General features: G+C 29.9%; 2 protein-coding genes and 1 pseudogene across 2 annotated transcripts; 1 reads left to right on the top strand and 2 right to left on the bottom strand.

Annotated features, from left to right (window-relative positions):
* The first annotated feature begins 2,926 nt into the window (after positions 1-2,926).
* Positions 2,927-10,399, top strand: LOC105109632 (protein HGH1 homolog; annotated as a pseudogene).
* A 501-nt stretch (positions 10,400-10,900) lies between these two features.
* Positions 10,901-13,758, bottom strand: LOC105109620 (glucosidase 2 subunit beta-like). The gene is made up of 6 exons (XM_011004370.1): positions 13,504-13,758; positions 13,251-13,364; positions 12,312-12,407; positions 11,599-11,763; positions 11,375-11,513; positions 10,901-11,267 (listed from the first exon to the last, which is right to left on the bottom strand). The coding sequence occupies exons 1-5, from the start codon at positions 13,691-13,693 to the stop codon at positions 11,410-11,412; spliced, it is 669 nt and encodes a 222-aa protein (XP_011002672.1). The 5' UTR covers positions 13,694-13,758; the 3' UTR covers positions 10,901-11,267; positions 11,375-11,409.
* Positions 13,759-17,728: 3,970 nt separating this feature from the next.
* On the bottom strand, positions 17,729-18,900 carry LOC105109631 (LOB domain-containing protein 2-like). The gene is made up of 2 exons (XM_011004382.1): positions 18,234-18,900; positions 17,729-17,784 (listed from the first exon to the last, which is right to left on the bottom strand). Exons 1-2 carry the CDS (start codon positions 18,898-18,900, stop codon positions 17,729-17,731), a joined length of 723 nt encoding a protein of 240 aa, XP_011002684.1.
* Between the last annotated feature and the right edge of the window lie 3,722 nt (positions 18,901-22,622).

The following is a 22,622-nucleotide window of genomic DNA, read 5'->3' as shown; positions in this document are numbered from 1 at the left end:
TTTTATTTAAATAATTATTTTGTTTTAAAAAAAAATATTTGGTGTTCCTCAACAAAATTAGTAATGTCAACTCAATTATAAAATAAAACGTCTGATTTTACTGATTTTTAAAATTTAATGGACTTTATGATTTGTCAAACTCAACTTAAAGATTAACCAGAAAAGAATTTGAATTATTGGTTATTAGGTAAATCATTTTTATTTAAATAATTATTTTGTTTTTTTAAAATTATTTGGTGTTCCTCAACAAATTTAGTAATGTCAACTCAATTATAAATATTCGATAGACTAGATTTAATTATCATTATAAGGTTAGATTCAATTTGAGGATTGATTTGAAAAATAATCTAGTTTATTAGATTATGAGATTATTCCACGAGTTACCGGATTTCATTTGGTTAATTATTATTTTTTTGAAATAATTTTCTCTATTCTTTTTAAAAATCATATGTAATGTAGATGTAGGAACTTAATTATAACAAAAGCAAGTGATTATTACGAGTAAAAGGTGATGCTAAAAGAACTTGAAATCATATTATAAGTTGAGTCATCCAATAATACGTTGCTTGGGTGCAACTTTCATTCGTGGAGTATGAGGGTTTATTTATGAGCGTGGTAGATATTGTTTTTTTAAAGTATTTTTATTTATAAATATATTAAAATAATATTTTATTTATTTATTTTTTATACTAACATATTAAAATAATTCAAAATCATAATAATAATAATTTAAAGCTAAACAAAACCTAAATTCATGAGGGTGCATGGTCTGGCCTGTCATTAACCATATTAAACGAAAAGGTAAATAAAGAAATCAGTAGGTATTAATAAAGAGTAGGGCAATGGTGGGGATCGTGGAAGAGTACTTATTAGCTAGGGGATCGTGGAGACCATGTGATTTGTTTGCACGCTCAAAGCTTTCTTTGCTTTCTCCCCAAATCATACCCACATGTAGAGCACTGTGTCCCTAATTCTATTTCCATATAATAATTTGACTAGCCACATAGACTACTTAGAGGCACTCTCCATGTCAAACTAGAATTTATGTTGTTTTTATTACTTCAAGTTTAATCATCTTTAATAAAAAATTTCAACCCGGTTCGGTGATTAATTTTATTCAAGGCTTTAGTTATATGTTTTAATAGGATTATTGGGTCATCCAAATTAATTTTAATGTTTTTAATAAATAAAATTAATATTATATTAGTTAAAAATTAAATAATCAACAAGTTTTTGATGTGTCTTGCTGAATGAATCGAATTTTTAACTTTTTTTATTTAAACTCTGTCTGATTTTAGTTTTAAGTTAGCTGGATATGAAGTCAATTCATCAAGCTTGGTCAAAATTTTAAACTATAATTATTAGTTTATTTGATATTATGATGATTTTTATATTTGTAGTGTAAAAAAGAATTAAAAAAATTTCATCACTTGCATCATTGAATAAAAATTTATTTAAAAGATGCTAGAAAAAAGAATAAAAATTACATAATTGAAAAGATTATCTTATCTATTACATAAATATCAAAACTTGAACTTGTCTAGTGAGTTAACTTAGATTTAAACCTATTCAAGTTTAATAAAAAATTAAAAAAGAATTGATCTAAAAGAACAGATAAAAATTATATTGTCTTCTAAAAAAAATATCAAAACAATATAATTTTAAAATAAATTTGAATTAATATTTGTAACCCATGACCCAAGCCTCTTGATCACTTATCTCTACAATTGAGCACTCTTCATGCAGGTACTGATAATAAAAATGGCAAGTGATCGATCGTGACCTCTCTCTCATTTGAGCACAAGCATCCATTAAGAGATGATTAAATTAATATTATGTCAAAGGATTAGAAAAAAGTTTTTAGCAAATATCAACCGACTATGGTGATTTAAGCATAACAATAGAGCATGAATGTAGCTTGTCAAGCTGTCAACATTTTTTATTACTTGGATAAACAATAGGCAAGAACTTGCTTTAGAACAAAAACTTGTATCGTTAATTTGAGGTTTAACCTGGTTAATGAGTAGGTTTGTTCTTATATTATTTTTTAAGAGATTTGTAAGAATATATATATATATATATATATAGGAAAAAAACATTGGTGTTGATGTGCGAAAGCTAAATACTCAAATATAACCTAACCTCAGAATTATTTTGATTTTTTTTATTGAATTGTTTTTCTCAAATGATGCTATGTTTTTATTTAAAAATCATTTAATTAGAAAACATGTTTTGACCAAAATAAAGCATGAATGAGGAAGGAGGGTTTGGCACAAAGAAATATTTTTTTTCTTCATGATTTAAATCTTTAGAATTCTTGTGAATATTTATTCTAATTGTGTTTAGTTTTTTTTTTTTTGAGAAAAAACCATGATGGTTATATAAAAAAAATCCATGTTTTCATAAAAAAATGAATTTTTGCTAAATAATATTTTTTTACTTTAAAATAATTTTTTTTGAATTCATATAAATATTTATTCTGATTGCGTTAAGTTTTCTTTCAAGAAAAAACCATGATGGTTATAAGAAAAAATCCATGTTTTCATTAAAAAAAATGCATTAATAAAAAAAATAGATTTCTGATAAATAATATTTTTTTATTTTAAAATAAAATTATTTGAATTCATATAAATATTTATTCTGATTATTGCAAAATTAGATAAAAATAGTTTCGAAAATCACTACACAACAACGCACAAGCACACTACTAGTTAACAAAACAAATACATGTTCTTAATCGTCTTATAATATCTTCAAGACTCAGCTCAACTGGTTAACGCGTGAGTCTAAAGCTAAAGAAGATGGGTTCCAGCGAAGAACTGCAGAAAATAACCTAGCTGGTATATATTAAGACTAAGTTGGCCTTGCAAGTTGCAATGAAACCGAAAATTAATACCCTTCACGTCTCACAGATGCAGATGTCAGGATGCCACGAGTTCCGCATCAGATAGACTACAGATCTGGAAAGCATAATGCTTTAAACAACTCCAACTTGCCCTTTCAGCACGAACGTCATAACCTTGACGAGTGTGGCTCCTATGCTAAGTGAGTTTGCTCCTGACAAGCATACTGTGAGAAAGAAACTTTCTAGTAAACGTGGACGAATTTGGCTGAAACTGCTCGAATCTTTAACTGTAAAAAAAAAAAAAACGAAGATGGGAAAATTGTGCAAGAATATGGAACAATCAATATTGGAGTCCATGCGTCAGGCTAGAAAGAGGGTGGAGGACAGGCAGCAAAGTCTTTCCGGCCCTCAACCCCTCCTATGTCACTTTCAATGCTCCATATTTCACTTCTTCACTTGAAAACTGTGGTGTTGTTCTCATCTCTCCGCTGTTTTTTCTATACTAGATTGATATCTCAAAAAATTCCAGGATTCTTATCGGCAGAATTTTTTACTTGAACAGCATCTTCTTGTCAGAAGAATAAGATTGAATCTGAGAAGATGAAAATCGTTAACATCATTTGGTCATGACAGCCAAGTGAGCTACTAGCTCAACTTGACAACAATAATTAGGTGATAAGGTAGATTAGAAAGAGAATATATTCCTAGTTCGAATTCTATCACTTGCATTTATCAACCACCATCTAAATATATGATTGATTTAAAATCTTTGAGTTGATAATTTTTTCTTGTAATTTAACTCTTAAAAGTAAAAATAATCATCCCCATGTGAGTCCAATCAAGTGGCAGGCTCGATGAAGTAGTGATGTCCCAAAAAGAAATGGTAGGGGACACAGTGACACTGACTGTTCAATGCAACCATCAACCTACAGCAGTAAATATAAGTGAGAGAAACCTGTAACTTGTTTCTCCAACAAAGATGGGACTCAATCACAGAAATTAGCCAAACAAAATCTAGATATGTACAGATGACATTCAACACCATATGTGAAACATCCTCATCTCAATTTTATCAGTTCATTCTTAACATTTCACCACAACAATAATAAGATCGAACTCCAATGTCCATGGACACTGACGTGGAACAAAACCTACGAATTCTACAAACCATTTCTTAATGACAAGAAAAAATTAGTCAATTTCAAACATATAATAATGTGCGTAATAATAAATTAATTTTTTGTTAAGATTTTTATTTATAAAAATATTTTTAAATAAAATAGATCTGTTCAATATATTAAACCTAAAAAATTTAGGCTTGTCAATTAATTAAATAAAAAGAAACATGGGTTTAGTGAAACAGACCTAAAAAACTTATACTTTATAGATATCTAAGTTCAATATAATGTGAATTTAAACTTGATAGTCAGCTAAACCCAGTTTAAAAAATATAAATCTGGCAAATATATAAAATCTAAAAAACTTGAATATTATTAAGTTTTAAGATTGTATACTTGATCATGCATCATCCTCTACAATATAAGTATTAAAAACATAATAAATAATTATACCTCTTTATCTAGAATAATTATTTATATTAATTTATCTAGAATAATTATTTATATTAAAGTAATAATTTATCTATAATTATAGGTTTATATGAGATTTCTTAAAAGACTTACCATACGAGAATATAAATATCCCTTTAACTATCTATGTAAATAGTTCATAACTTTCTATTTCTTGAGATAAAGATATTTAAAATAATTTTAAAGTATTAATAACTTAGAACTCAAAATTATTTGTTCTTCAAATTTAATATTTTTTAAAATTATTTATTACTTGAAATCATTTAATATATTATCATAAATATACTAACTTTATCATTAAAAATCCTTAAATCTCTCTTGATTGAGATTGTTTTTGCAAGTATTCAAGTTTTTACTAAATTTGAAGTTTCTTGATTAACTTATATCTCAAACACTAAATAACATTTTAGTTATATATCTTTAAAGTATAATTTTGGATTAAAAAATATTATTTATATTTGAATCTGAATGTGAGAATATATATATATATATATATATATATATATATATAACATTCACTTATTTGGGTCATTTTAATGAACATCTATTAAATTTAGAGATAATTATCATATTTTTATGTATAAAAATATACAGGCACGGAAAAAAAATATAAAAACTAAATTTCGTAATTGTTGTAGACACAATATTAGTAAAAATCTCATAATGGGTAGAGGGTGATATGTCCTGGGTTGCTATCATGCTCTGCTCATCAAAAGAAGGAGAAAATAACATTACCACAATCTAATCTAATAATTAAGGACTAAATTGCTTCATCGTTAACTTTAAGCACTTAAATGAAACCATATGTGTAGTTTGAGACTTGATTTGTAGTTTCCCTATAATTAAAATCCCGCATGGGACAAAGCCCATGAAAAACTAGCTACAAAGCAAAAGAAAGCCCAACCCAGTATCTCATATTAGATTCTACAGCCACCCTCCCGAGCATAGCTGCCAAAGACAACAGCAGAGCAGCCATAGCCACGGAGCTTGAAGAACTGGTGGCCTTTCTTTCCTCTCCTTCCCCACCTGTAAGTTTCACTCTGCTCTTTTCTTTTCTTTTTTTCATGGGTTGTTTTTCCTTTTTCTATTCCTTTTGTTTTAATGTAAATTAATTAGCGGAATAATGATATTTATAGGTGAAGAAGGCAGCTGTTGAAATAGTACGAGACTTAACTGGATCCGAGGATGGGTTACTGTCTCTTTCCAAGCGTGCCAGTTCCTTCATTATCTCAACTTCTTAAGGATAAAAAGGTTGTTAATAACAATTATCATTTGCAAATCATAAAAGTTATATAATTTGTTAATTTTCCTGTATGTCAACTTTCCTGTTAATAATTTAGTGTTTTCTTTGGTTAAGGACTTACTTAAAGTTGTGTGGTTAGGTGCAAGTTTTGAGTTTCATTTATAATGCTTTTAGGTACATTCTTTTACTTGCTGGAAGATGTTAAGGAAGTCGCAAAGGGGGGACTGCATTCATCCCCACACTACAATGCATGGCTGACCTTGCATGTAGGGGAATTGTGCGGATGATTGAGCGACTGCAGTTTTTCATTAGTAGGGTTATCATAGGTTTGGGTTTGTTTACTGGCCTTAGAAATGAAGAAGCTTTGGATTAATGGAATTTGATCTAATATTTTTCGGGAGGTTTCTGAACCTGCAGCACAAGCTCTTATTAATCTTTCACTCAACTCGAATTTAGCTGCGAAGATGGTTGAAATGGGGATGATTAAAACAGCCATGGATGTATTGTATAAACCAGATAGTAGCATTACACGGTTGCTGGCAATGCTACTAGTTAACCTTACTCAATTGGATTGTGGTGTCGTGTCCTTGCTTCAGGTACATTTTAGGCAATTTATTTTAGATTATATTCCTTGATATTGAAAATTAATGGTTGTTGATATGGTTCTACATTCCACTTTCTTCAGGTGTGAGTGTAATGGTTTTGTTTCCCATGATTTACCATATCAAAAATAGTAACAAGAAATGGTTGTATTGTCACTTGCTTGTTAGATTGAGGATGAGACGATGCAAGGGCTATTTGTTATGAAGCTGGTGAGATCATTTTGTAGATCCTCTGATGAAACTAGAGGTTTGTTTTGCTTCATATCTACTTAAATTTATTATACGGTTAGAATATGTACCCAAATTTAAAATCATATATTCATATGTGTCCAACTTATCAAATTGAGTTCTAGTAGTACATCTAATTTATACATATCAGACTTAAAAATGGAGAGTAAGGTTGTTGATTATCAGAAGCTCATCTGTTTGCTTCATGAAAATTGCTTGAAGGCAGCCTGAGAGTGCTAAAAAAGAAAAAAGAAAAAACTAACAAGAGCTATTTTCTAATGCTCCATTTATGAGAGAGTTACAGCCAACTCATGTTAAAAGTTATTCCATCCTGAATTTCAAACATTTGCTTCGCCTTTGGGAGCCTTGAAATTTGTCTTTTCTTTAGCTTATCCATCTACTATGCGGCTTCATGTCTTGTATATTATGCATACTTTTGTATGCTACCTTTTTTTTGGGCACTTAATGCCACGTATATGGCAGATGATCCGTTTGATCATGTTGGTTCCATTCTTGTGAACATTTTGAAGAAAGAAGCTGGAAGGAAGATGTTACTAGACTCTTAAGAGATGGTCGCTGAAGCAGATTCTCCGACAATTTGATTCAACAAGTCGATTATGGAAGAAAGGGGTATGCATAAATTATTAACTCTTAGTACAAAGATTTATTCTAGAGTACTCTTTAACAATTAGGTTTTGTTCTTCATAAGTAGTGGCTGTTTATACAAGAGAAATCCAGGGAATGAATTTCGCAAGCAATTTATGAGATGTGGATGTCTTTTGGTCCCATTCCTCCATTGCTTTGTGCCTCCATTGGTGTGAATTGCCCAAAATTTAAATTTTTTGGACCACAATTTCTAGTCATTTGTTGAATTGACATGGTATTACATGTCTGTGAATTCATGTGCTCTGTAGGACCCATGTTTAGGACAAATGCCACCATTTAGACCCTCATTTTCTTTAGATATATATCAACCTTTTCTTCTTTTTGCATTTATAAATATTTTCTTTTGTTCAACTTCGACATCTAGATGTGTTAACCAATCATTTCCTTTAAGACATAAGATTGCTAGGAAATTGTTCCATGCTTGCAGTCATTCTTTTTTATTGTGGTTCTCTGTTGCTGTTCCTATTAATGTGTTTAGGACGTAAGAAAAATTTTAAATGGTTTAGGATAGGTTTGAGGTTTTTAACACTTAAAGCCCTTAAATTCAAGTTCCAATAAATTTGGTACCCTACCTGTCACCTTCCTAGTCCAGGCTGACCTTAAACAGCCAAACACCACCAAGATAAATGGAGTCAAACTGAATTGCTTGTTGGGATTATATTTGCTTACAGGTTTTTGGAACACTCCGCGACTGTTGTTTTGAAGCTGAGAATCAACTTCAGAATTTGCTTTGGATATCTGAATTTCTTTGGCCGGCTCTACTTCTTCCTGTTGCTGGTAAAAAGGTATCAATGTTACCTCTCTCATGATCTTTTATACCGTTTATCCCTCATTTTAAGGAGTCATATGCTTCAATTAAACAGTAATGTGTGTTGTGTGATGTATGCTTTTTCATAAGTAATTAAGTTTTATTTCATGTTTCAACTATAAGATAGAATGGGGGAAATTGAAAAAAGAAGGTAATGAATTTTATTTTTGTCCATGTTTCAACCGTTGTTTAGGGAGAGTGTGCAAGGAGACCCAGAACATAGTTGCTAGTTGAAGCACACAACCTGCAATATTCTTCACTCTCTTATCATAACCTGGGATATAAGGCATCCAGAGCAGCATCTTTGTGTGATCCACACCAACTCTGAATTAAAATTTTTATTTACCTAGGAACAAACATGGCTGGATGACGTAAAACTACCCTGAACTTTGTGTCAAAGTAAACATAGCCCCTAAACTTTGATTTTTTTTTTATTAGAGTACCTTGACTACTTTTTGGTAAAAAGAAGGCCCCTGTCCAGGTTTCTGTCACTCTGTTGTTATTATTATTATTATTATTATTTTCAAATCATGTGTTTTCACGACACATGTCTTGTTTCTAGACCATTACCTGTGGTCAAAATTAACAAAAGGGTCTATTTTTTACTAAAAAATAAGTCGAGTTACTTAAATTAAAAAAGAAGAAGTTCAGGGCTAAGTTCAGTTCAACCCAAACTTCAAGGTAGTTTCGGGTCATTTAGCCAACAAACATTGGACAACAAATAATCAGAAACTTCCCCTTTCAACCATGGGCCATTCTTCCAAGCCTCCATTTTGAGCTCTGAAACAATTTCATTACTGTTTTATGCTATTACCCATTCAGTTTGAAATTATGTTTAAGCACATGCTCATAATTAAATTAAATAGCTATAAGCTGCAGGACAACAGTTTATTTATATTCTCTGCATCATATGCACACATGCAAAACTAGTTGACAGTTTTGAATCCCCGTTGATATGGATTTTTCTATTAGTTATCCATCTTAAATCATCTCTTCTTTTGGATGCTAATATACCACATATTTTTTCCCAGAGATAAAAGTTCATCAAGCCCACATAATGCCCTGTAGAAAGAGATTTAACATTAAACTTGCCACACCCTTGAGGTCCAACACCTCTTCATCACTGGATTCTTGAATAGGAACCATTGAAGTACAAAAAAGTAGCACCTACTGACTCTAATTTGCAATCTGGGGCCTAATAAATAAGTTGAAAGATGCATGATAGCAAAATGTGAGTGAAAGTCATCATGCATGCGATTATGTTTAGATATATTGTACTTCACCTATATCAATCACTATTTTTCTACATCTCCCTCTTTGTTATTTTCAAATGCTGAAAAGGCTCATTAATCTGGTTGTCTTTCCAGATATATAGTGAAGAAGATGCATAAAAAATGCCTCTTGAGCTTGGCAATGTACTCTCTTTTGAGCGTGAACCATGGGATGATCCTGAAATTCATGTTGAAGCATTGGAATCTATATACTTGATCACAGTGCAGGTAAAATTACAGTCATTCTGTTTTTCCTTTTTCTGACAGGAAGTGAGATGGTAATATAATGTAAAAACATTCTATTACCATTCGATGAGCTAGAAGACTTTGAATAGCTAAAAAATAGCCAAATCAAACTTCGGAGCATCACATTAGACCCCCATTGAATGGCTGGCTTTATATTCAGACAACTTTTGAATTAGTTTCCTGGCCACACAAGTAAACAAATCTTTTATGACTTGATTATCTGTTTGCTTTTAAGCTGATATCTTTGTCGGGTAAATGGACAAGACTGTCGCTGAGGTATAGTAACTTTTAGGCACCACCATCGAAGTAATGTAACACCCCCTTCCCTTTGAGTGTTCAGTTAAAAATTACAACATGAGTGTACTAAAATGAGTACATCTTGTTTTTTTCCTTTGAATCAGAGATTTCGGTTTTCAGTGCTTTATTATGCTTTATGTTCTTATCCTTCCATGACATTGCAGGAGGCAGATCAAAGAGCCTTTGGTCTGTGAATGGACCACGTATATTACAAGTTGGGTACGAAGACGAGGAAGATCCTAAAGTAATGGAAGCATATGAGCGAGTTGGCTCGTTGGTATGTCAATTCTCGTTAGTGTTCTTTTCACTGCAGTGTTTTCCTCTATTTGTTTGTTTCGCACTGTATCTGACTCACTTCATTTTACAGCTGGTTCATGGAAGTGAGACGTCAAAATGATGGTCCATTTATGCATGATCCAAATCAAATTGGCATCAAACTGATTGTCGCTGTCAGCTGCCAGAGGAAAGAATATTGTACCTGTAAAGTTCATTGAACTCGAACCATTTTTTGGTGACGTAGTGTGTCATAGAACAGTTCCTAGGGTTTTCGAATATAGGATAAACCAGAGAGGAAAAAAACAGCATTACTCAGTTTTGAATTTTACACGTCCTGTCTATATTAGTGTTCTTTATTTGGAACTGCGGGACTCGAGGCCTTCCTTTATTGTGATGCAAATTTTTTTGAAAACAAATGTCAACATTCTTTTGAGTCATAATATTATACCAAATTTATTTTGTTCGCACAGACTCTTGATGCATGAAGGTGGGGATGATATCTTTGGCTCAATATTTATTAGCTCACAGAGACCATCTTGTGCAAATGTTTTTTTCTTCAGTGGGTTCATTCTTGCTGAGGAAACTACACCAGCCATCTGGCGGACCAGCATTCCATGCCTCATCTAGGGTTCAGGAACTATTGACATTGTATCATAGCAGCGAAATAGCATCTTCAGAGTTCAGTGGCAATTCATTGCGGATAAAAGTGTAAAATGGGAAAGGCGCGGCAACCAAATAGGGCATGCCTCTGCATTGATGCTCAAGTCCATTCATTCATTAGCCAAGGAAGCGTTTCGGGAGTAACAACAGAGGCATGAGACAGCACAGCAACCTGAACTAGAAATATGCGCAGATAAAAGAAATATCTTGTATTGGTAAAAACATAAACTCTGAAGCAATTATTTTCCAGATGTAATATTCGCTCAATCACAGTAAGCTCTATTGTGTTGCTATGTGTTGCCTGACCTATTAAACTTATCCATGTTAAAGTATATAAAACTCAATAGATTGCTTGACACACCCAGTTACTTCTTCAGCAACATCGGCTCTTGTACACTTTAGTATAATTTATACATCAAACTCCATATCATGTTCAAATCTTCTCAAGCTCGACTGATGAATGTACTCGTATAAAGAAAAGATGCCCATAGGCAAACGCTGGTCTTGCAATAACAACTTGAACAAATCTATGGAACCTGCAATCGGTGATAAGGGAACAAAAACAAATGCATAAAACATGATATGGAAATTCAGAATTTTGAGTTACCAAGCAGAACAAAAGGTGCTTGATAGGGAACTTTACCGGAGATAGTTTGTGAGGCATGGTGGTGGTTTTCTTCAATGGTAGCGTCTTCTTTTGAACTTGATCCGCTGATAATATATTCTGTAAATCACTACACAGGCTAGAATAACCACCTGTAGGATGATTATCAGCTTCAATCCTGGTAAGAACAAGTACAAGCTTGTTTGTTACATTATTCTCACAACAACTTGGTATGATTTTGAGAGTCTCATTGCTGAAAATACCTCTCGCCTTCTGAAATAATTCCTCCAAAATAAGTTCCCTTTTCCATTCTTTCATATCAATATGTGGGATATAATTTCCAGCTTTGTGCTCTAAATCTCCACCCATGACGCAGGTGTTGGGGCAATTGATGCCACTACCATATTCATCACTTCCATCACAGCAATCTACAGATTATTAATTTGATATTCACAGACATGAGAAAAAATCTAAGTTTCATTTAAATAGATGGAAAGGTAACCTTCATGTAGCATATATTAATGGGTAGAGATGAACTTAGCAGTGCTACTCTTATCTTGATAACTTGAAAGCAAGCCAGGCCATTTGAGCCAAGACCAATTATTAGCAAGAGGAGAACAAAAAAGAAAAGGAATCCAAGAACAGTTCCTCCACCATGAGATTCACACCAGCACTATTCCATAACTCTAGTTAATCCTTTAATAGACCATGAAAATATGATGCAATTCTAGGTAACAAGTCATACAATTGCAGAAATTGGCAATCATAATCATGCCTAGTGTATTGACAAGGCAAGAAGACCATCAAAAGAAGTGATTTGCCAGAATGCCTTACAAAGTGGTAACTAAACAATCACAAATCAATGCAAGATGCTTAAATCTTTAGCGTGTGATGAAAAAATCTAGCATGGAAGCCTTAACTAAATACTTAGATTGGGAATGGAAACCAAAGAAAGCAGTTCCACTACTTTTCTTACCACAAATTTGATCATTTACACGAGATGAAAAAATAAACTCAGGTGTACTTCCTGCATTCCTGCAATAAAATTTTCCGCTTGGACAGGCTGAAGTCCCTGCAGTACAAATCAAAGTCACAACCGAAACATCTCAGTGAGAAGTAAATGGCATGGAATGCCAACACATAATCATCAAACAGAACTTGGTGGCTCGTGAATGATAAAGATGGAAGAATCACTCATTCAACTGGGAAAATCCGTATAATCATCTATAAAGTTGAAATAACAAAGATGAAAGTCCCAAACTTGACTGCCCAACATGAAAGAGCACACATTATTAAAATAGCCACAAGAAATGAAGGACGTAGAACAAAAACATGACTGAATGCTCTGAATGATGCTTGCCTATAAAGGAACTTCTAAGGAAAGACTTCAGTCCAGTGGTTGCAAACACAAAAGTTACAATTCATATGCAAGGTAAACCATCATGAATCTACTTAAAGAATTACTTGATGCCCCTCTGGTTTTGAACGATAGGAATTCAGAGTTATCAATTGAAAAATCACATATTCCCAAATCACTAGCTCAATCTATTGTCGAAAATGTTTATCAAGGACACATCTTTCCCACATCACTGCAGCTTCAACTTCATTATGTCAAAGTTTCCATCATCAATGACTCATTCAGTGCCAGAAACGAATTTAGTGGACTTGTGTCAAGTTTTTTAAAATCATTTATTGAATTTCCAAAGTAAAATATGCAATATCAAGGTTTCGACCCATCTGCTGAAGGATCAAACTTTATCATTCTACAGTCATATGTCACACTACCATACTGACAAAATCAAATCATATTTTCAAATTCTCACACATCAATTATGAGTCAGTAAGTCAAGCCCCCTGCAAATCTAGTCTTCTTAACAAAATAGGACAAATGGAATATAGAGTAGTAATCTATTACCAGGCTCATCAGTCCCATCAAGACAATCACAGAAATTATCATTAAGACGGTCTCTGCTGAATGACTTTGAACCATCCTTGCACTTTATCACCTGTGAACCAAAGAACTTCTCATCTGCACAAGTCACAAACATCAAGCTTAGTCTAAACAACAATAAAAATCAAGACTTTACATGGAATTAACAGCAAGAAGAAAATTGAAGATCTGAGTTTTGATGAGAAACGCGAAAGAGAGGGGGGGCGGGGGGAGGTACCTAAAGGGTGGGTGCCCAGTAGAGGTGAAAGAGACTGAACAGAGGATCCAAGGAAATACAGGGAGATGATAAAAGGAATCAACTTGTTGGCATTGGTACAATGGGGAGTTATATCCATGATTCTTGGGAGATTTTGAAGTTCAATTCGGGTTGCATTACACGACACAACCCCCCATGTTTCATAGAACATTGTTAGTTGTCCTTTCTCAAGTTGTAGACTTGGGTTTTGAACTTGTGACTTTCTTTTAAAGTCAAGCTTTCAAATTTTCTGTCATTTTATTTCTTTTTTATTCTAGATCTAATTAGTATTTATTTATTTAAATATTTATCGAGATTTCAATAATAAAAATAGAAATAGGTTCCTTTTCCATCTCTAAATTTGCTTAAATTTATCAAAAATAAAATAAAAATTATTTTCTATTTATTTTTATATGAACATGTTTTTTATAAATCTCTAAATTATATATATATATATATATATATATATATTGCAAATTCAAATCCACTGCTTTCCATTATAGTTTTTAAACTTGGTTTAATGGCTGGCCTAGTTTAAGATTTGGATTGGATTTTGATTTTTGATCAAATTACTGGGTTTTGACTAGGTCATTGAGTTAACTAGTTCAATTTTTTTAAAAAAAATCAAAATAACATTGTGTTAATAAAAAAAATTATAGGTTGCAACCGCGTTTTTGACCTAATCAACAGGATTAGTCAAATCACTTCAATTTTTTGTTTTTTAACTCAAGCTTGATTTTAATCTTGAATTAGTTGAATCCGAAATTAATCTACAAAACTAGATTAAGTTTTAAAACTATGATTCCAATCCTAAATCAATAACTATGAAATTCTTAAACTTTTAGGTCAAGGAGCTAAAAATAAAATGAGACCATCCTCCTTGTACCAGGAAAGTAAAAAAATAAAATAAAAATTACAAACAAATATAAATATTAATTGACAATAATTGACTAGGGAAACTATTAATTGAAATAATGATTTTTTTTAAAATATATTTTTTTAATATTTTTTCAATTTCATCTTTTAATATTATATTTATTAAAAACTAAGTTTTATAGTTTATTTTAGTTTGTTTTCTATAAAATTATCTTAATCTCATAATTCGAGTCACAAGTTTAGAATTAATTTGATTGACTTATGGTTTTTTTATTTTTATTTTTTGTAATTGAATTTCTTTTTTAATTTTATTTTTTATCATTTTGGTTGATTGATAATTGAGTTTTATAGCTGGTTTTATTTTACTTTTTATGAGGTTATTACAGTCTTATAGTTCGAGTTAAAGGTTTGATGACTTAAACTGGATTGACTAGAGTTTTTTTTAATTTATTTTTTTATTTTTATCTTTCAATATTAGATTGATTGAGAATTGAGCTTTATAATTTATTTTAATTTGCTTTTTATTAGGTTATCTCAGTCTCATGATCTATGTTTAACAAATTAATTCGGGCTAACTTAGGGTTTTTAATCCTTTTTTAATTGTTTTTTTAATTTTATTATTCAACATTGAGTTATATCAATCTCATAATCTAGATTTAACATGTTAACTCGGGTAAATTTATGTTTTTTTTTAATTTTATTCTTCAACATTAAATTGATTAAAGATTGATCTTTAATATGTTTTTGTTATCTTCATTTTATAAGTTTATCATGATTTCATGACTCAAGTTGTAGATTTTACATGTTAACTTGGATTTATTTAAATTAATTCAATATATTTTTATTTTAATATTATTTTAAAGATATTGTTTTGAATTTTTTTGTTTATGGTTACCAAGGTTATCTTTTAATTTGCTAAGGTGATTGAGGTATATCATATCAATTTCTGTATAATTTGTTTTTACTATTAAAAAGATGTTAATAATATTTAAATATCTTTTTAACTTAAAAAATTAATTAAATTTACAACATAGTATAAGTAAATTATCTAGTTATGTTTATTCATGAACATGTTAACAATATTTAAATATCTTTTTAACTTAAAAAATTAATTAAATTTACAACATAGTATAAGTAAATTATCTAGTTATGTTTATTCATGAAGAGAGTAGTCTTAGAACTGTGGCCAGAGAGGTAGCATAAAATTGGTTTTTACATTTTGTTTCATTGAATAATCTAAAGTTGGGATACCTTTGTTAGTTGCTAATCAAAATCTTTTCACACGTGTATATTTTTAATTAACTTAATTGGCTGCTTTCAAAAAATCATTTTACATCGTTGTCATTAAATCCCAGCTTATCTCGCATGTTGGCCACTTAACCCAGCTCCTAGCCCATATTGGGTTTGAAAGAAATTCATGCTAAGGTAGCTTTGATTTTATATAATTAATTGGAGAGGCCAATTTGTAGAGATTAAAATAATATATTTTTTATTATTTTTAAAAAATTAAAAATATTATTTTAATTAATCCAAGTGAAACTACATTAATTTTTTTAATTTATAACTCAGAGTTTTAAATCAAATTATAACTAGAATTTGATTTAATAATTTGATTTTATTAATGTTTATGATTTGTAATTTGGTTGATCAGATTATAATAATATTTTTTTTAATTATTTTTTAAAAATTAAAAATTATATTACTTAATCCTAGTTAAATTTGATTAATTTTTTTAATTTATAATTTAAGTTTTCGAACAAGTTATAATTATAATCGAGTTTAATGACTTTACTTTATTATGAGGTAACTTATCATCCGTGTTAATATATATATATATAATAAATGCTATATATATATATATATATATATAATAAATGCCCAAGTTAACGACCTGCTTGTGAGTGGTAAAGTGTTTTTTATTTAAAAAAAAATATGTTTTTATTTTTTAAAAATTATTTTTAATATTAGTATATATAAATAATTTAAAAATATTAAAAAAAATATTAATTTAAAATACAAAATACAAAATAAAAAAATTTAAATTTTTTAAAATAATTTTAAAATACAAAAATAAAATAAATACAAATAATTTAATGTGATGAAGTGAAATATCGATCAAACACGAGAAATTAAGGTGTGCTGTGCTTCACTTATATTTTATACTGTATTTTGGCCTTGTGTAATATGCACTAGTTTCTTTTAATAGCTATGAGTTTCATTTCTTCCGAAAAGAAATTCACACACACATTTATAAATACCGCAATAAGTAATCCTAAATATGAAGAAAACATAGTTATATATATAAAAAACACCCTTCAAGAATACAAATGATTCATTAGATCATAACGTTAAAATAGGACCCATATGCAAGCTTCATTAGTCCAATCATTCATTTATATTCTTGGAGTTTTCTATATATATATATATATTAAAATACTTAACATTATTCAATTGCAATAATAATTTCAATGTGTATATCATAACTCAAAAATGTGTCAACAATTATGCAATTCCCATGTGAGATGAAATTGGATAAGATTGTTGATTTTTTATGAATAAGTTCAATTTTAAGAAGGGAATTTGGTGAGATTATTGATATGTTACCATACATGCAATTCATACATGATCTATAATTATTAATTAGGTTCCTTTATTTTATTTTTTTGTCAAAATTTGGAAATAAAAACAATTTGTTATAATAAAAACCTAATGTGATGTTAAATCACTTAATTTCCTATGCTGAGTCCTCGTTTTTTTTTCCTTTATTTTTTTCTTAAGTGGTTATAGGCTCCAGCAATAAACAATGTCTCTATATGACATTAAACCCCCTGTTTAGGTCATAACCCATTGCAGATTGGAAAATTTTACAATAATTAGAGTAATTAATGATATTGTATTAATATATTTTTCTTTTTATGTTTGCTTATTTTTTAAATAAAAGTTTAAAAATAACTAATAAAATATCTTTTTTAAATACTAATAAAATGGAATATAGTTCAAACCCATCTCTTCATTCCTTCCAAAGCAAAAACACTTTCTACACAGTGCCGCGGTGGTATTTGAATCAGAAACCATGAAAATAATCCATGTTCTTGAACATTATAATATTCAAACAACAGTACTGTTCCGAATTCCTAATTTATACATTCACACATGTATATTCACTCTTCTCTTGAAATGAAAATAAATATAAGATTGAGATACAGAGAACAATCAGGAAACCTGCCTTCTGTCACGATGGAGACTGAAGGAGCTAAACTGTGATGCCTTGGGTCCAAGATTTTAACAATGATCCACATTGTTCTTCCCAAGATTAATTAGCTACGAGGAACTATGGTCCATCTCCTTCTCCCATGAAGAGTGTGCTTTCCATTGAGCCAAATTCGCCTAACAGCAAACACAGGTGATATAATCTACCGTTAGGAAATATTAATAATGTAGAGCAACTTCATTAAAACCCGAATTTATTGCAAGGGAAAAAAATCATAATGCAATCATACAAGCAATAAACCCAAAACTTAAGCATAACAGAGATTCAACAAACTCTTTAGAATTCCTTTGTAAGGCGATCAATCGTAATTTAATTGTTTTTTTTTTTAATTTTAAAAGTGTTTATTTTTTTTAAATTAATATTTTTTTATTTTCAAATCATTTTGATATGATAATGTAAAAAATAAAATTTAAAATTTAAAATAATATTATTTTGATATATTTTTAATTAAAAAATACTTTAAATTAATATCACGAGTGCTAGAAGTGAGATTAATTAATATATGCGTACGCGGGAATGCGTTTTAGATGCATGTGTCTATGTAATTTGCATATAGGGAAATTACCTGGAAGATAGTATTGTTGTTGATTAAATCCATTGATGGAATAGTGGTGTGGCAACGGCTGTGGTGATGGAAGAAGAAGAGAACTAGCATCTCTTCCTCGCTTTGATTTATCTAGACTTTGCACATAATCCCAATGAAAATTATGCTGGATTGAGTCTGCAATCAAATTCTCATTATCATGGCCATAACTTACCATGTTATTGTTAGCAGCTAAGCCTCCTCCTCCAATACCGTTCGCCCTATCATTTATCCCGTAAACCATCACCGGAGACTGTTTGTTATACACAACGCCCCCCTGCTGCTGTCCATTTTGGTTTTGGTTTAGCGACGGATGTTGAGATTTGTACAAGTCAAGTTCTTCCTTTAATCTCTTGAACTTCCCATAACAGCCTAAAACCGGATCATTTTGCCTACATTGAGCCTCCCAAACCAATGAATCCGCCGTCTCTTTTCGCCTCTCTTCACTAACATCTTTCACTAATTTAACAACATTGCTAACACCAAAAACTTTATGAACAGCTTGAAATTCTTGGGTTTTCTCTGCTGGAAAATACGGTGCCAATGCACAATCCTCCGTGCACCTCTTCCGTTGATGCTTGCACGCTGCGCATGCCGGATGAAACAGCGTCCGATTGTTATTATTGTTGCTGTTATTCTCTCTTTGCATCCTTATAAACCTAGCACTGTATCAAGAAATAACATAAAAACAATAGCAATTACAATCATTAACTACTACCAGAATAAGTACAATTTTTTCTCATGAAATATAACATCAAAGAATCAAGAAACTAAGTCAATCAACACATACCCTATTCACAAAAAAAAAAAACACCCTTTACGTACCGCACGTAGTGCACTAATTAATAAAAATAAGGAAGGAAATCAAGTAAAACAACAAACCGTACATCTGACGATGTGCCTTCAGGTGTGAAGTGAAAAGGAGATGTTTGTATGAATAATATATACTACATGTTACACACAAGAAGATAAAGAACAAATGATAGTCTTTGTCTAGTGCACATGTAAAGATGGCTGGCCACCGTAAAAGACACAAAGGGAGTCGTTTAGAGTGGTTGATTAGGGTTTAGGTAGCCCATATGAAGAATAAGAACTATAAGTATATACTAAACCTTTCGTAGAGGTATAGTTTTATAATAGGAAGTAAATCTAAGCTTATATTAGTTGGTTGTTTAAGATATTTGGATATTCAAGGTAAGTGCATTAATATGTAGCAAGCCATTATGATATTATATTTCTTAACAATTTCATAATAGGAAAAACAAATTGCAGTAAAGAAATATTTATTGCTTGATGATGCCATGTGGCTATAACCTATTTGTTAACTATCATTATAATCCAATGAGATTACCACCTTATCTCCATCTTTCTAAGTGTTGGCACAAAAATATGACACCCTAATTAAATTAAAAATCTAATGATGCACATAATCTTGTTTTTCTTTTTAGTGATGGCCATATGTAATCTCACATGTTACTATCATCCAAAGCTATTAAAAGTAAATCATATTAATATGAATTAATCAAAATAATATTTTTATTTTTATTAAAATAGTCAAAACAACTTAGTTTAAAAAAATCTAAAAAAATAAAATTAAGATATTTAACCAAATCAAACCAAGTTGATTGTTTATTTATTTTTTATTTTAAGTTTAACTCAGAATTGAGTTTTATAACTATACTAATATATCAATCGGTGAAAAAATAAATAAAAGCTAGACTACTAATTAGCTATGTTGGATCGTCTAATTAAGAGAGCAATTAAATGACAATAATCTCTTCCAAGATTGGGAATGTATTGAAGTGTGAGACGTTGGTACTGTGGCCCAAGGTTAGTTTTTCTATTTTCTTAGAATTTCTTTTTTATATATATATATATATATATTACCACCTACGCCAATAAAAGTAAGAATATTTAATTTTATGTAATGGGAAATTTTATATCACCAAAAATAGTTATGCTTTTCTATTTATACTATCTGTATTTAGTTTCATTGGCCTGTTTTTTATTTTATCATTTTTTTAGAAGAGAATCCCTTCGATGGAGAAAAAGAAGCAAAAACTCTTCTGATATTCAGCTTAAATCCCAGGTCCTCCAGGATAACATTGGGCAATATTTGAGGCATGTTGATTGTTATTCTTGCAATTTTTTTTTTAATTTTGTATATCAAGTGTTAAAAATATATAATTAATTATTATTAAATATGCTGTAATTTTTTTTTCCTGAATGATGCTGATGATAGTTAATGGTGCAATAACATAATCTATCTAATGATTATTTTCTTTTCACATAAAAAAATAGGTCCTTTGTGTTACACCTAAAATATACGCTAAATAATTTTTTTTTATTTCTTTTTAGGAGATCATTATCAATAATTTAATTCTTTTTTATTTTCTTTTTCCATTAACAATTTATACTTAAATTTATAAATACACCGAACATTTTTAATTAATAACTATTTTTTACATTAATTCTTAAAAGATAATATTATAATAATTCACTTCCATTTTGTATTCATAGCAAATGCCATCAAAGAGTATGTTTGGCCCCTAATGAGTTGCCTTTGCTATGATTAACGTGCTGTGTTGCTCTTAATTGTGTCATATAGTGTTGAAACAAAACAATTAATTTTTTTGGTAATACTATGGTATTGCATTTTTTGGTCATTTTATTGTTTATCTGTTTGAATTAAAATAAATATAAAATGCATAATTTATATAACAAGTTCAGTATCTAAATTAAATTAATTAAAAATTTTTAAAGTTACAATATCATATTATAAATGAAATTTTATCTTGAATTGTTTTACAATTTGAAAATATTATAAAAATTAACTAATGTATATTTCATTTCAAGAATAGTATACAACAAGATAAAATATTCATTATTATTTATAAAATCAATTGCTAACAAGTATGAACACATTTATGATGAAAAATAGATATATTCATTATTATTTAAAAGAGAATTTTATTCTAAAATACCAAAAAAAAAACAATTAAAAAATTGAAGAGTTGTTAAAAAAACCGGACACGCATGTTTGACCTAAAAAAAGACCAAACATGTTAGGTATATTTAAAAAAGATATAGAATGAACATTGTCGTGTAAGCAAATAATTTGTTATTTATCAAAATATTTTTCTATAATTAAAAAATTAATGTCTTAAGTTTTTGAACCACCAAAACCAAAATCTCAACTTATTTTATCTTAAAAAAAACCTAAAAAAAATAGAACCTCTCCAATCTCATTTTCAATCCTAAAATATTATTTAATTAGTCTAAAAACTAAAAATAAAATTGAATAAAAAACTTAACAAATCTTAATATGCATTTTTTCAATATGATTAAAGAAAAAAACCATCTTTATTGAACTCTTCTTTTTAAAATAAATTCATTGATACTAGGATTTTTTATTATTATTACTAGAATATGGTTGGCGAAAACCTCTCTTTCCTCTTTTTTTTTTTATTTGATGACTTTATATTTATTCTTTCACTTTATATTTATTCTTTCATTATCTAGGGGCTAAAATTGTGATAAAATAAAAGTTGTACGACTGAAAAAATACCTAAATTTACAGGGATTAAATGAGCAAAAATAAAAAACTCAACGAACAAATTGTACCTTGCCATGGATTGGTTGGTGACTAAAACCAATTGGTTCTTTGCCGCGCGTGCTGCATATTGCCTTATGCTACAGAAAAAAAAAAACTTAGTTTATAGTTTAATAATTTAATTGTCACATGCTATTAAACAGCATATATTAAACATTATCATACCCCAACTAAAGATATACCCATATTGAACTGCGTTCATAATCCAATCCATTTTTTTTAACGTAACGAATTCTCCTAGCAGTTTGTACATAGTAAAATTAAGTAATTTTGTTAGATTTTGAATGGGACATCCATAATCAGGAGTGGTATATTTAATAATAATAATAAAAATTTATAATCTCACATTATAATTTGACTCAATATTCTTCATCTACTTCGATAGCAATCAATCACCAAACAATTACACACATATTTCTCTTGGGGGTACAAAATCAACACGAGATAGAAGCTCGAACACGAGATTTATTGCCTGTTTCGCTACAAGCTTTTCACAATTTGTTTTTCACTGTACCAAGCCAATGTTATTAGTTTATCAAAACGTAAGCTTTGGTATAATGACAGTGACAAGCCCGTTGTCACATTGCCTTGTTAATTTATCCACTAATCATGGTGACACCACCGTAAAGTAGGCTCTCTCTTTTGGTTTCTGCCATTTTGACCCTCCTGTGCATTGATTTCTCCATGCAATTGAGCAGGAGTTCTTACACATGAAATTCTAGTACCAATCATTCTATCAGGAGATGAATTGTCGAAAG

This window comes from Populus euphratica, unplaced genomic scaffold, assembly GCF_000495115.2.
Source record: "Populus euphratica unplaced genomic scaffold, PopEup_1.0 scaffold223.1, whole genome shotgun sequence".
NCBI lineage: Eukaryota > Viridiplantae > Streptophyta > Magnoliopsida > Malpighiales > Salicaceae > Populus > Populus euphratica.
Note: the sequence above shows the minus strand (reverse complement) of the source record. Positions and strands in the feature narration are given on the sequence as shown.